The sequence below is a fragment of the Prenolepis imparis genome, unplaced genomic scaffold (assembly GCF_030444845.1).
Source record: "Prenolepis imparis isolate NDT839.2.m4 unplaced genomic scaffold, iyPreImpa1.0 SCAF_536, whole genome shotgun sequence".
NCBI lineage: Eukaryota > Metazoa > Arthropoda > Insecta > Hymenoptera > Formicidae > Prenolepis > Prenolepis imparis.
Window position 1 is genome coordinate 3,197 of NW_028141694.1, and position 15,386 is coordinate 18,582.

Here is a 15,386-nt window from a genome sequence, read left to right on the forward strand (position 1 = left end):
TTGTCAGAAAAAAATGATCGACACGAGATAAAAAACGAAGGAGAACGATTCGGAACGGTGTGTCCGTGATAGAAGGAGCGCAAGAGATTGTGTGAGAGCAAGAACAAAGAAGAGTGGACAAGGGTGGCAGAGAGAGTGACAGAGAGAGAAGGACCATCGAAGGGTGCGTGTTGTGCGGGGGTGCACCGCTCTCCGGTGGCATGGGGCTCGGGAGGGGGATTCGCCCCCTCTCGTAACCGCCGCGAAGCGCCAAGATTTCCCGCATCGAGTTCATCGAGAAATGGGGGCTGACCCCTGTCCTCAAACCGAGGCAGGACCTACGCCCCCACCGGAATGGTGCGGAGGAACACGGCGACACGAGGTAGGCCGAGCCGAGCAACCGCATTGAGTAGCGAAAGTTAACATAGTGGCTAAAATATGTTAGAGGTGTTAACGATGATAGATGACAGGTTACTTGAATGTGCATAGCAATAGATGGAACGAATATATGTATGTTTTGACAATTTTTGCGACTTATAATTTGGGAAGAATTCTTTGGTTGTAAAAAAATTAACAGGATTTTAATTTCTTTTAATTTATAAACACGTGTTTTTATGATTAATTTATGTATTCTTAGAATCCAAAGTCTTGGAAACTGCCATGCAGCGGCATTACAAGTCGATGTAGGGAATTATAGTTGAACTATAATGATTATTGAGACAGCAGGTCATTTGTATGTATATGTATGTAGAAATAACAAGAAATGACTTTTTCTAATTGTTACTGATAATGATCGCGATATAATACACTGCTTTTTGGAAACTTTTGGGTTACACCAAAAACCAAATTAGATATAGTTAAAGAATTTATATAGGCTTAAATTTTTCTGACACGTTTGCAATTCTTCAATTTATGAATTTATAAATCTAAAAATTACAATCCCAGACAGCACAGAATGTCCAATGGACGTCCAGTTTTGATTTTTATTTAGTCCAAACGTCCATGGATATAATATGAACGTTTTAAGAATATCCATTATTAGACGTTCAAAGTATATTATATTTAGACGTTTTAAAAACGTTCATTTTATGTACCCATACAGCACAGAACATTTCATTTACATTGCAGCAATATAATAATCTTACAATAACGTAATATTAGAGAGACACATTATAAGAACATGTAACTGTATAGTAATATTTTGTGAGAAATATTACTGCAACATTCCAAAAATATAAAAAACAGTATTCATTAATCATTAGTTTTTTTATTTACCGCTATGCGACGCGCGATGCGCTTTCTCATATTTAAGATTTGTTATGAAAATTATATATAAAGCTTGCAAAAATAAACTATTAAAATTATAGTAGCCGAATATCCGAGTATTACGGATAAACAAAATGAACTTACACAGTTCCAACGATTTTTTTCTTGTCTCTTTTGGATGTCTGCAATATTTCTGCAATTGTTTAATGTTGTATGAGATACTAAAATAGGTATATTCAGTACTCTATATATAAACCTATATATATACCTACACCTATCTACTTTAAAAAATATGTTTAATGTCGAAACAGGTCCAATTTTAGTCCGTTTAGTCCTTAAAATGGACATTTTTCGATTGTCCAGAAAAGTAACACTGGACATCTTTAAAATGTCTTAAAGATGTCTAAGGCTCTAGTATGGATGTTATAAATACGTACAAAACGTCCAATATGTATATTTTTAATACGTTTTTAAAATGTCATTATGCTGTCTGGGATGTGCGTCTTTTAAATTTTTGAGATCTTCGAATTTTGCTCTTAGTTGTGCGACTGTTTCATGACCATTAATTTGCATGCGAATGGTGGGGTGGATCCGTGAGATATAGCGTGCATAAAATAAAAACATTAGAGTCTCGTGGCATGTTTGATTCACTATAGTTCTGTCAGTTATTTGCTCTTATGTAAGCTTTAGCTCCTTTTATCTATACTAAATTATCTCTATTACTCGAATATCTTTTGTTTTAGTTTTATCATATGTAATTATCACAAATAAAACTTATACTTGATGTATTATATAACATAATATTTTTTATAATTTTCGAATTTGTTGCGCGTTATGATAAAACAGTAGTTTCGAAGATCTTAAAAATCATTTCTTTATGTTGGCGTTAATTATATAGTGAAAATAATCAATTCAATCAGATTTAAGAAAATAACAAATTGCAATCGAAGAAAATTTTTTCAATATATACTGTATATTTTCCACACAACATATAATAAAAAAATTTATAACTAGAGTATATTTTTATTTTATTGTTATTGTCAAAAACCTAGACATCATTAATTACTTTGAGGACTCGCAATAAATACAAAATATTTGAGATTTAAGTTTAAAGTTCATATCTTGAAATTTAGAATATCCAAATCTCTATGTGACCTTAATAATTAAAATATCAATATTATCTCTAAAACACAAAATTATTGTTAAATTGATCATAGACAAAAATAAGTGCAAATATAATTTGTGTAGACAGCTCCAATGGAACAAGATTATATAATGGAATCTTCCTGGTTATCTCATGCTATTTTGCCGCAAAAATGTCACTTATCACGTTATTATAACGTTTATTACGTAGAACGTTAAACTCTCGGAAATAAGTAGCATTAAAAGCACATATGATATTTATATTGAAATAAATTATCCTCAGTATCTTGAAACCATCCACGGACTAAACAAATCATCATGGTTTCGGTACGACGTACATTTAAGGACCAGCCGTCAAAACCACGAGTAGACGTAAATTTAACTGACGGCTGCACGACGTGTTTTAACTCGCTTTCCACTGGTGGTAAACTCTAAAACACATTTTACGATTTCATGCGCTTGTAATTCGCAGCAAGAAACTCGCTCGCTCTCGAAGGAGGACGGAAAAAGATAGAGAAATATTTTCCACAATAATCGTTGCGTCTATTCTATTGTTTACGATTTGCGGTATAAATTCGCACGATTGTCCCACGTGTGTCACAACACATCTTTTCTGCCAGGAAAAATAACAGGAGAAACAAACAAATTATCAATGAGCTGATCTAATAATAAATACAATAATGACACGTGTGCGTATTTGGTCCGGCAATCTTTTAACTTTCTTTTTTTTTAGCCACCCACAAATAATTATTTCGAATTTAATCGATATCGTACAGAAAATATCCAGATTATCTATTGTCTTTCTAATAAAATACTAAAGTACTAAAAAATGTGTATTTCCATTTCCAGACAACACAGAATATCTAATGAACATTTGATCCAGTTTTGATTTTTATTTAGTCCAAACGTCCATGAATATAATGTAGACGTTTAAACGAACTATCTATTATTGGACGTCCAAAGTATATTTATATTTAGACATTTTAAAAATGTTCATTTTACATACCCATACAACATAGAATATTTCAATTACATTGCAGCAATGTTATAATCTTTCAAGTTGCAACGTAATATTGGAGAGATATTACAAGAACATGTAACTGTAATATTTTATAAGAAATGTTATAGCAACATTTCAAAAATACTATAAAAAACAGTATTCAGTAATCGTTAGTTGCATTATTTACCGCTATGCGACGCGTGATGTGCTATCTGTCTCGTATTTAAGATTTGTTATGAGAATTATATATAAAGCTTGTAAAAAGAAAAAATGTTAACAGAATGAATTTACACAGTATCAACAAATTTTTTCTTATCTCTCTTGGATGTCTACAATTTTTCTGCAATATTTTGATGCTGTATGAGATACTAGATACAATACTTTACCTACACCTACCTACTTTAAAAAATATATTCAATGTTCGAAACAGGTCCAATTTTAGTCTGTTTAATCCTTAAAATGGACATTTTTCGATTGTTCAGAAAAGTAACATTGGACATCTTTAAAATGTCCTAAAGATGTCTAAGGCTCTATCTGAATGTTTTAAATATGTACAAAACGTCCAATATACAGGGTGTCCCAGAATGTTTGGGACTAAATTTGTATGCAAATAGAGCGAAATAAACTGAGTCGAAAAGTCCTATACCATTTTGCAATTTTTGCAATAGTTAACGAATTATTAATTATTAAAAATCGCCGTATAGCCCGGCCTACTGTCAAATGCAAGCGCGCGGCAAGATGCGGCCACCTAGCGATCGAGGTTGCTAAGGCTTGTAATTTGTAATAAACATTGCCGCTTGTAATAAACAACTCCTCACGCGCCTAGCAATCTCGATCACTGGGCGGTCGCATCTTGCCGCGCGTTTGCATTTGACAGTAGGCCGAGCTAATACAGCGATTTTTAATAATTCGTTAACTATTGCGAAAATTGCAAAATGATAGAGGACTTTTCGACTCAGTTTATTTTGCTCTATCTGCACATAAATTTAGTCCCAAACATTCTGGGACACCCTGTATATATGTATATTTTGAATATGTTTTTAAAACGTTATTGTACTGTATATTATTGTATATTTACAATTTTTTAAAATAGCGCGATAATTGTTATATCTCGTTATATCGAATAAATTATACGGCAGAATTTTAATTTATCGCAGAAGAAACGCTAGATCGAATATATGTATAAATTGTTGTCTGGCAAAAAAAAAACATAAAAGAAAAAAAGAATAAATAGAGATACGTGCTTTTATAGTTGTAACACATATACGCATAATTGAGTAATTATTATACATTAATTGATTATTGCCCAGCATGGTTTAATAATAAGGCGCAAAATTCGTCGCTAAAAATATATTATCATTTCTGACTGAAGCAGCTATCTTTAGGACAACAGAAAAGCATTCCTCTTTTGCCGAGCATTTCTGTGGAATGCCTGGCTACGATTTCTTCCACGAGCCATCGCTGCGATTATGGATTCTTTCGCGTTGTTGAGGGAATGTGTTATTGAGACAGATATATTCTTTTATTGCCATAGGGGAAATTGAATCTGTCCCGATTGATAATAAGAGATGATAAACGTATAAAAATATATATTCCAAAAATTTGCGGAAGAAATTAAAGGTAGTTAAGATGTTGAAAATATAAACTTGACAAACTGATAATTTCTGAAAAAATTAATAAAAATAAATAAAAAAAAACAAAATAAAAAATTAAAAAATGAAAAGAATATCTCTCTCTCTCTCTCTCTCTCTCTCTCTCTCTCTCTCTCTTTCTCTCTCCCTTACTGTATATAATAAAGAATATTACAAATTATTATAAAAATGATTCCCCGCAACGAATCTAATAACTACTCGCAGAATATTTCAAAGTTTAATTAATATTCAAATCTTCGTTAAATATAAATCCATTCAGATCTATGTGAATCATCGGAAACAAGATATTTTTTAAGTTCTTAATTTGTTCATCTCTTGCGTGCGAAATTCTTTTGAAGTATATACTTGTCAGCTTATCCTCGTACTGCGCACGCAAAGAAAATGCAGCTTTCGCGTGGGCGTCCGTCACGTGCGTGCATACGCGAAGGTGTTCGCATTCTTACACTTGTATCTTGCATCGCATCAGCGATGAGACTCTAATCTTAAGTGTGAATGTGCAAGACACGCAAGATACGTAATCAAGAAATCTTTGTTCAAAACTTACTTTGCATTTACATAATGGGATTTTTATTCTAAAAGTATTTTGTCAAATCACTCTTACCGCGATGTTTAAGAATTAAATATTCAAAAAGAATTTTTACACACACACACACACGCGCGCGCGCGCGGTGTCTCGGGAGGAAAGGTCACTACTCTAAGAGGTGATAGTATCGGTCACTTTAAGCAAAAGAGTTCATATAAACGAGTGTTTTATTCCGAATAATAATATCCAAGATAGAGCTATTGAATGTACAGTGGCAAAATTACTGATAAGAAAGAGATACTATGTACTGTTTCTAATTTATTGTTCAAATGACACATTTTTTACCGGAATTCTGCACGTAGGAAAGCGTCGACGGTATTCTTTAACAGCAGCACATTAACTTATCTCAAAAGCCGTAAACATACAGCATATTTGCATATTCGACATTTGTAAAGATGTGCGGCATTTTTAATAACACTTCTACGACAGTTGTGTTCTAAAATTCTAATAATCTATAATATAGTATACGTAATATGAACTATAGATTTCCAGTACTGGCAGTGAATTTTGCAACGCAGCCAATATCACAATCAACAATTAACTGACTTCAGGCGTAATAATATTGCGCACTAAATTTAAATTATCTTGGAAATCGTTCGGAATAGGACACTCGTTTATATGAACTTTTTTGCTTAAAATGACCAATACTATCACCTCCTAGAGTAGTGACCTTTCCTCCCGGGACATCCTGTATATATAGGATGTTCCAGAGGTTGAATGGCGAAAAATGTATTATATTTTATATTTTATAAAAAAATGTTTAAAAAATAAAAGTTTAAAAGTTGTAGGGTTTAAAGAGTCTATTTATTAGCCTTAGTTTGACCTTGGGTGGCATTTTTCAAGATCATTTCAATATCAACTCAATTTTTTTTTAATGAAACTATCGAAGTGTTTTATGTAAATAGATTCCTTTTAACATTTTGCATAAAAAATTATAAGAGTATAATAGCCAAAAATTGGTGAACAGTTTACGAGATAGTTATCTAAATTGGATATTTTGATGTAAAATACAAAATAGCTCCTAAAATATTTAGTGTTCGATAATCTTATCTAATAGTTTTATGCATAGAATAATTAGACGAATTGTAAAGAAAATAAAAATAGTTATTTTTAAGAAAAAGTATGCAATTTGTAAAATGCAGTCACACCCTTTTCCCTTATAATTTTTTATGCAGAATGTTACAAGGAATTTATTTTGCGGTCTTGTTAATTATTCCCAATTGCCGTAATCAGCTCACACAATCATGGACTGATTAATTTGAAGATTTTCAGCGATCTCATGAGTTGTTTTTATGGCGACCAGTTTCAATCAAGGGCAAGATTTGGTGGCTATCAATCTCAGAAAGTCGTCCAAAGCGTTTCTCTTCGAGATTAAAATTTCCATTATGGAATCATTTATGAATTGTGAAATTATTAACAGCATCTTCTCTGTAAACGGAACATATTTTTCTTTGGGTCTGTGCAGCAGTTTCGCCTTATCGAAAATAAAAAAAACATATGTCGAAAATGATGCTTATTTTCTTCCATCTTCAAAAATTCACAGATCTCAGAAACAACAATCAAAGATCATTAATTTCATATCGAAATATTTTCAAGTGTTACCTTCAAATATTTAATACGTCACATACGTGTGAAGTTGATAACAGAAGTTGAATTTGTGCACAGAGTACGCGAATGTTTAAAAACGGGACAAATTTATGCATCAACCTATTACACTTAGAGTAGTTCTATTTTACAAAATCGAGTTGACATTATAATTTTAAAAAACGTCAAGGTCAAACTGATAAGGTTAATAAATAAACCTTTTTAAATCCTACAACTTTTAGTTTTAAAACATTTTGTTATTAACATTATATTAACTTTATTTTAAACCTAATTTATATTAACATTTGTGTGTATGTGTGTGTGTGTGTGTGTGTGTGTGTGTGTGTGTGTGTGTGTGCGTGCGTGCGTGCCTTTAGAGTGAGAGAGAGGGGGGAGGAGGGAGCGAAAGAGAGAAATTCTAGAAGAATATTGAAATTTATCGCAAAGAAAAACCATTGTAAATAGTGAATATACAATATTCCATGTTGACCTAAATATACAATATTATAAGAGAAACATAATCCTTAAATTGCACTTCCGCCAAACGAATCTTTCAATTTCCTTCCTTACTGATATTTGCTTCTCTCGCACCTTTTTTGTTTTATGTATTGTAATTTTATAAAGATTGTTGAGGACTGCCGCATCGCTCTGCAGTGGCCTCTCTATTATTCCTGAAGTACTCAATGCAGCGAGAAAATGTAGACGATGCATTAAAGAGCGGAAAGTAGCACGACGTGGCCCGGGCTTCTTAAGGAAGCTCTGAATTAATGATGAAGTCAGGACCGTGACTAAGAGGATCAGAGCATATAGATCCGACAAATCTTGACATGTGTTTTTTCTTTCATTTTTCTATACACACATTGAAAGATCATATAATATATAATAAATAATAATATAATAAATAATATAATAATATATATATGTGTGTAATAAATTTTAATTCAACACAATATATGTATGTCCTTTCTATCTTTTCAATTTCTTGGATTTATTGTGAAAGTGCTAATTTTTATTTCAATCGTTATTAACGCGTTAATCTGTTATTTTGGAAAAGATAATAAATATTTTGGTCGTATAACTCTTGAATGACATAAAGCCATCGATTTTTTTTTATACAAACGAGAAGCGAAAATCATTCTATATAGACATAATATTTATGTTCTTTTTAAATTTACTTATTTAATCGTCATATGTTGGATTTCGTATTTTGATGAAATAAAAAATTGTTTCCAGAAGGAAAATAGGTGTTTCACTGAGAACCTGAGGAGGTTATAAAAGTGATATGTTAAAACTTTGAATGACAAGTCTACCCTTTTCTAAGGATCAGGTTACGCAACTTTCTCCTTGAAGATTCGTGCGCAGTCAGCTCTTCGTCTTTTTCGCCGTCGATCTCTTCTTTTAATATGGGTCAGCCTGATTATGCCGAGACACGAATGGTCGCATAAAAATTGGAAGAGCGATGCTTCATGTAGGCGAAGTGTTGCAGATACAGGAGAATGGGTGTAAGAGCTCAGCGAATATTTAGGGCCCTCGATTTCGCCGTCTTTTGACGGAAGAGAAATTGCGATACACACAAGGGTAATAGTCACACACTTTTCATATGGATTAAATAGTGTTGTTATAAATTTTGAAAGGCAAATTTTGGTGAATATAGTATCTTGTTAATCTAGATAATACATACGAATCATCGTTTCTCCACGTTAAAATTAATATGTAGTTACGAGTTAAAAAATACGCTTTTTTCAACATATTTCTTCAGCAACGTTGTTAGAAATTGTAGATATCGAAACGACTGCGACGTTATAGAGCTATATCATATTTTTATCAGCCACACTTGATTTTATATATAATTACTAGTGTGCACGATCATCGCAGATTATTGGGAACTCGAAACTATCGTAATTTTTTTCTTTCTCCAATGACCAATTTGCTTCCTGTTATTTTTTTTGCTATTTTTATTTTAAGCCCTCTTAGGCCTATAGCCCTTTCATTTTTCCGGAAGTATTCAGACAGAGTATCATATAAATGGAATTGATTCTCAGTCGTAATCACTAGACCCGGATTCACATTACCAATTAGAGGCCGACACTTTTCACGCTTCTTCTCTGACGGGAAGCAACCGCCCTTAATAAGTATCAGGCTTTACATCACTTGGCATTAATAGGTATCAGTGTTTTAAAATGTTATCTATTTTCGGGCAAATTTGCCTAAAAAGAAAGAAAAATTTAAAATTTTAAAAAAATTATACTATAATCTAAGCAAAATGTTTGGAAACTATTTTCAATAATATTTCACAAACGTGGAAAATATATAACATATAAAATGAATTGAATTAAAAAAATTATTTTTATTTTTATAGTTATCGATAAATTTAACTTTGTTATTTAGTATCTGAAGATTCTAAAATTTATGGAGGCAGATTTCTTTTTCACACTTTCTTCTTTATCCCGAAGTATTTTGTTATACGCGAATGTTTTTATAACAATTTGATATATTTATCGTGGGTTTAATAATTTATTTGCATAATAGTCTTATATTATACTCGGCTGTCGAAATGATAAAAGAATGTTGTATTTTAAGTTAATCGAGATTTATCGGTGTACTAATTTCCTCAAATCATAATCAGAATCCCGTTTTCATTTTCTTGAAATTGTGAATAATTGCGCAGAATGTATCTTATGCGCATAAAGCGCAATAATGTATTGTCATCAATATTCCTTGCATCTCTAGCGCTGCAGTAACATCGCACTTCGTATATGAGAGCATCATCATTATCTATTGTTTCTCTACTCTTTCAGCGAATTATGATCGTGTTATAAATAATTATGCTATGCAACCTAACCTAACCTAACCTAATGAATGTTTGGTAGAGTTAAAACTATTATTGAAAGTTAACTTTTAATTACGAATTTTTTAATATAGATGAATTATTGAGAAACTTTTTAAGCACGTAAGAGAGAACTTTAATCTTTAGTCTATCTGTGTTACGTACGTAAAATTCTTCTCCATGGCAGCGACACGTGTCAGCGGCGGTCGTCGTGTAAGTGGTCGCGTAGTGGCTATTTCCGCTACTACGTCGCGCTATTTCCATCGTTCGCGCTCCGGGGATACACAGACTTCGAAATTGATGTTTGTTCTCGTTACATCGGTTTCCCATTGATATCCCAAAATAAATTACCAATCGACGTAACTCCCACCAGACATATACTGGATGCATCTAAATCGAACGTTTTCATAAACTAACTGTGAACAACTTTACATCCTCTATAAGTGAACTATTCGATGATCAATCTTAGAAACATCAAGAAAAATATGTTAGTAAGTAAGTATTTCGCGAGGAAATAAAACTTTAAAGAGGAATAATCACTTCTGTTAATAATTTTCTTCGTATTGCATACACTATATTTGACAAAAAAGGTAAAAGAACGGAGAATGATCGCGTGATCTTACGTGATAAGAAGCATTTCACCAAATTAATTCTTCATCTCTTTCGGCGTCTTGTTGTAACAATGACGACTTATTTTTGACAGTTTTATATTTATTTGATATTATCTTTTTATTTATTGAAAAAAATTATGTACAATACTTTAGAGATATTATTGAAGTATCATAAGTATACTTGTGCGTTACTATTATTTTTTACAACAGACCTTTGATATATTAGCAAGGATTAAAAATTAGTATATCAGCAATGATTTTCCGCCCTCAAGTTATTGTAAAATGTTTATTTGGATGAAATTTTTGCAAAACAAAAGCTTTTTTTTCAAAGCAATCTGTTCAAGCGAAGTGATCTTTAAACCCTCAAAGAAAGCTTGTTGTCCCCTCATTTTTATTCTTAAAAGATGCTATTCAAACGTCTGCATGTGATTAATTCTCTGATTACATGTAATACTAATTCTGGTTATTCGTGGAGCTTGATTGAGAAAAAATTCCAATTTTTGAGTATATTTAAAAGGATATAGACTAATTTAGTTTATTTCCGAAACGCATTATTATCTTCAAAGTCATAAAGTGTTTACAATCTCAGTGTTTTTATCTCACTTGAGAGTTAATTAACGTCTGATAGCTTGCCGACGTAATTTCGACGATTGTCGTCCTAACATTCATTCGAATCTTGTGTTTCCGATCTGTTTGACTAGCATCGAGACCGACGCGTATCCATCAATTGCTCGACACACTTTCGACGGTAGTGTGTACACATCAGTTCAAGTAGAGACTGTTAATAACAAGTAGGCATTAACATACGTAGAATATTGTAGATTATAGATATGCATCGTGTGTGTCTATTTCCATTTGGCCATTAGAACGTCAAGTCTAGCAGCCTAGCGGATACATATATATATGTATATATACGCCATGCGTCCATCTAATAGTCTATTAATAAGACAGTCTGCGAACCATTTTCTGGTAAACTGAAAGTCTACTTGCTTAATGTAGTGCCGGAAAAATACTAAGCCTTTACAATACAATAATTGTATATTAAAAATCAATAGAGAATTATAAATGGTAATTTTACTCACATCATCACATTAGTGCCGAATCCTGGAATGGTTATGCTATATACAAGTTTTTCTAGACTAACATATAAACATACCTTAATCTTAATTTCAATCTAGTAATTTAGCAATCTAATAATTTCCCTATTTTCTGTGATTTCTATATTATATAGATGTCGAAGTTGTTGAAATAGCGGTGCAATATAACTTTTTGGATCTGCTGTCGAAAAGTTTCTTAACAATGTTACGACTTTGATTATTGCAGATCGCTGCCGAAACTCAGCAGCCAGGACGAGGATGGGACGAATCCCCACACTCAATACACAGGCGTCACACACTTCGAGCCCATACCTCACGATCATGATTTCTGCGAGAGGGTCGTCATCAACGTAAGTTTGTTTTAGCGAGTTTAATCACTTTAATCCTGAATCTTCTCTCACTTTATGGATCGATGACTTATGAACCTTGTCTTACCATCTTTCTGCCAGAAAACACACAGTGTTGTAAGAATATATCGTTATCATTTTGTGTCGTCGTTTAGATTAAAGAATTATTGAAGGAGAGATATTAGAAGTTTTTGGGTCTTTATAATCCTTGGCACCACCGATTCTTGGAACGAAAAATTTTCGTTTGATTCTAACGTCAAAAAAGTTTCGTCCTCGCAGGAATCTTGGCGCCACGGATCTTTAATCTAGCAAAACTTTTGGCGCTATAAATCTATAGATTCGATGCTTTTCAAGGCAAAGGCAATAAAATTACTAATATCTCACATATAAATATATTCCATTTAAATATTGCTTTTTTTCTCGTTTAATAGCATTTCTGTCGTCTTCTTTTATCGCTATAATCGTTAGAATTGTGCATAATGTTGTAAATGCATAGGTAAACTCCAGTCCGGTTCAATATTCGCGCGCGTTCTTCTTTTCAACGAGGTGATATTATCTTATAAGACATGAAGTGACCTACAGACTGCGTTTTGGCGGCCGTCCAAGTTCGTCTTGGAATCGGGGGCGATATAGCATCAAGGTCGTATTGTATGAACGGAATTATCTGTCCTCGCGGATGACACGACTGCATTGCGCCAATTACAGCAATCAGTTCGATCAATGCGTTTCACTCCTTTTTTCACTCTTTTTTTCGTGATGGACTCGAAAACGCAGAGGTCAAAGCACGCTGCGCGATACGTGGGTAGAACATGTTAGGTATCATGGAATCGATGTGTAACATGCACACACATTCGAGCACTAATACATATGCTTTTTCTTCTGTTCTCAGTTAAAAATAGAATGTTGAGAGACATAATTAAAGATTATCTAAAAAATTACTTCTTAAGAAAATGCCTTTAATCTTTCGAAGTATATATATCGTTTCTTTACAATGAATTTATCTTACTCTCTTATCTTCTTTTATATGTCAAGTCTAGACTTTCATCTATGAGATTCTTTAAACAAAATAAAAATATTTTGTTGTTGAAATCATATTTGTGCCACTTCTTTCTTTTTCTCTTCTCTATTTTCATTGATTTCTTTCTTTTTGGACCATTTTGCCGTGAATATAAAGCTTATGTTTTCCTTAAGTGATATTCAGTTCTTGGCGAGAATGATGTTAATCGAGTTGTTATTATTGAAGCGAAAAGTATCGGGATTTTTTTTTACATATTTTTCATGGAAGAAAAATAAAAACCAATGTTTAAAATAAAAAAATAATTTTATTCACATCTTGAGAATGATTATAGATCACTCTCAACGTTTCTATTATTGATTAACCTTTAGTTCAAAAAAATCTTTCATATCCAAATATTTATTTTCATAGATATCCTGTTTATATTTAAATATCAAGAATTATATAAATATTATAAAACAATTGTATACAAATCTTTAATAAATGTTTCATTCATTAATTTTCAACTTAACAGACACATCGACTTTAATGAAATTGATTTTGATGATATTGAATGGTAGATTTCTCTTTAAAATATTGGAAATCTTAGAAAGAATTACCGGGCTACTTAACATAAGTTAACAACGTTAGGTGAGTGATCTACTCTCGATCAACATGATAATCTCCGATAATACGTTGGTCTCTTTGTAACGAGCAGCTCCTACAACCCACGCCCGCCCCAATTAACCGCTTGAGCGGCACGCCCCGCCCAACGCGCCACTGTACCAATAATCGATTGCTGCGATCGACAGGTGAGCGGGCTACGGTTTGAGACACAGCTGCGTACGCTGAACCAATTTCCGGACACGCTGCTCGGCGATCCAACACGGAGGCTCCGATACTTCGATCCGCTGCGCAACGAATACTTCTTCGATCGGAATCGACCTTCCTTCGATGCTATACTCTACTATTATCAGAGCGGCGGTCGCCTACGCCGCCCGGTCAACGTCCCGCTCGATGTCTTCTCCGAGGAGATCAAGTTCTATGAGCTGGGAGAGATGGCGACTAACAAGTTCAGGTACAAGAGCGAATGTCTTTGAATTAGGGTGTGCGCGAGAACAGTTGCTTAAAATTAGGATAAACAGATCTCTCGATTTTAAGAATCTACAAAAGTTTTTCAAATCCACGATTGGATAACGTCTCAGACTGCATTCACAGTTTTTTGTCCTAATTATGCATTATGTATACTACACCTAGGAGTCTTTACATTTACACTTCTGGATTTTTTGAGCAATTTAGAGTGGATCTGTTCTTGAACATTCCTCACACGATGAGGAAAGACTCAAACTTTGCTCTCGCAAGATTACAATTTTCTCAAAAAGAGATCCTCGGTTTTACAAACATTCTATACTACAAATACGAGTGTAGAAGATTTAAAGAGAATAGTTCTATTGTGAGATTAATGAAGTAATGACTAATCAAACAGGGAAGACGAAGGCTTCATCAAGGAGGAGGAAAAACCTCTGCCGTCGCACGAGTTTCAAAGGAAGGTCTGGCTGTTGTTTGAGTATCCGGAGAGCTCGCAAGGCGCCCGCGTGGTCGCCATAATCTCCGTGTTCGTGATCCTCCTGTCGATTGTGATCTTCTGCCTGGAGACGCTGCCCGAGTTCAAGCACTACAAGGTCTTCAACACGACGACGAACGGCACGAAGATCGAGGAGGACGAAGTGCCGGATATCACGGACCCGTTCTTCCTAATAGAGACTATTTGTATCATCTGGTTCACATTCGAGTTAATAGTGCGCTTCCTCGCCTGCCCAAACAAATTCAACTTCTTCCGTGACGTAATGAACATCATCGATATCATCGCGATCATTCCGTACTTCATCACCCTCGCCACGGTGGTGGCCGAGAAGGAGGACACACTGCATCTACCCAAGGCGCCGGTAAGCCCACAGGACAAGAGTACGAACCAAGCGATGTCCCTGGCGATACTCAGGGTAATCAGGCTGGTCAGAGTGTTCCGGATATTCAAGTTATCTAGGCATAGTAAAGGCCTCCAAATCCTCGGGCGGACCCTCAAGGCCTCCATGAGGGAACTCGGGTTGCTCATCTTTTTCCTCTTCATCGGTAAGTTCGATAAAGGATCAGTAATATGGCAACATAATTACAATATAGCGAAAATAATGATTTATTATCAATAAGTTATATAAATCTAGGTTTTCTTATTGAGTACACACACAAATTGTGTAGTAATTTTACTACACAATTTAGATGAGTACTCTGCGTTGATACCACTGCTT

General features: G+C 33.8%; 1 protein-coding gene across 1 annotated transcript; it reads left to right on the top strand.

The window, feature by feature from the left end:
• Positions 1-247: 247 nt before the first annotated feature.
• On the top strand, positions 248-15,339 carry Shaker (potassium voltage-gated channel protein Shaker; the record flags this gene model as incomplete). The annotated part of the gene is made up of 4 exons (XM_083058284.1): positions 248-361; positions 11,969-12,092; positions 13,896-14,161; positions 14,570-15,339. Coding segments are annotated over 4 exons (1,222 nt in total), but the record flags the coding sequence as incomplete, so codon positions are not given.
• Between the last annotated feature and the right edge of the window lie 47 nt (positions 15,340-15,386).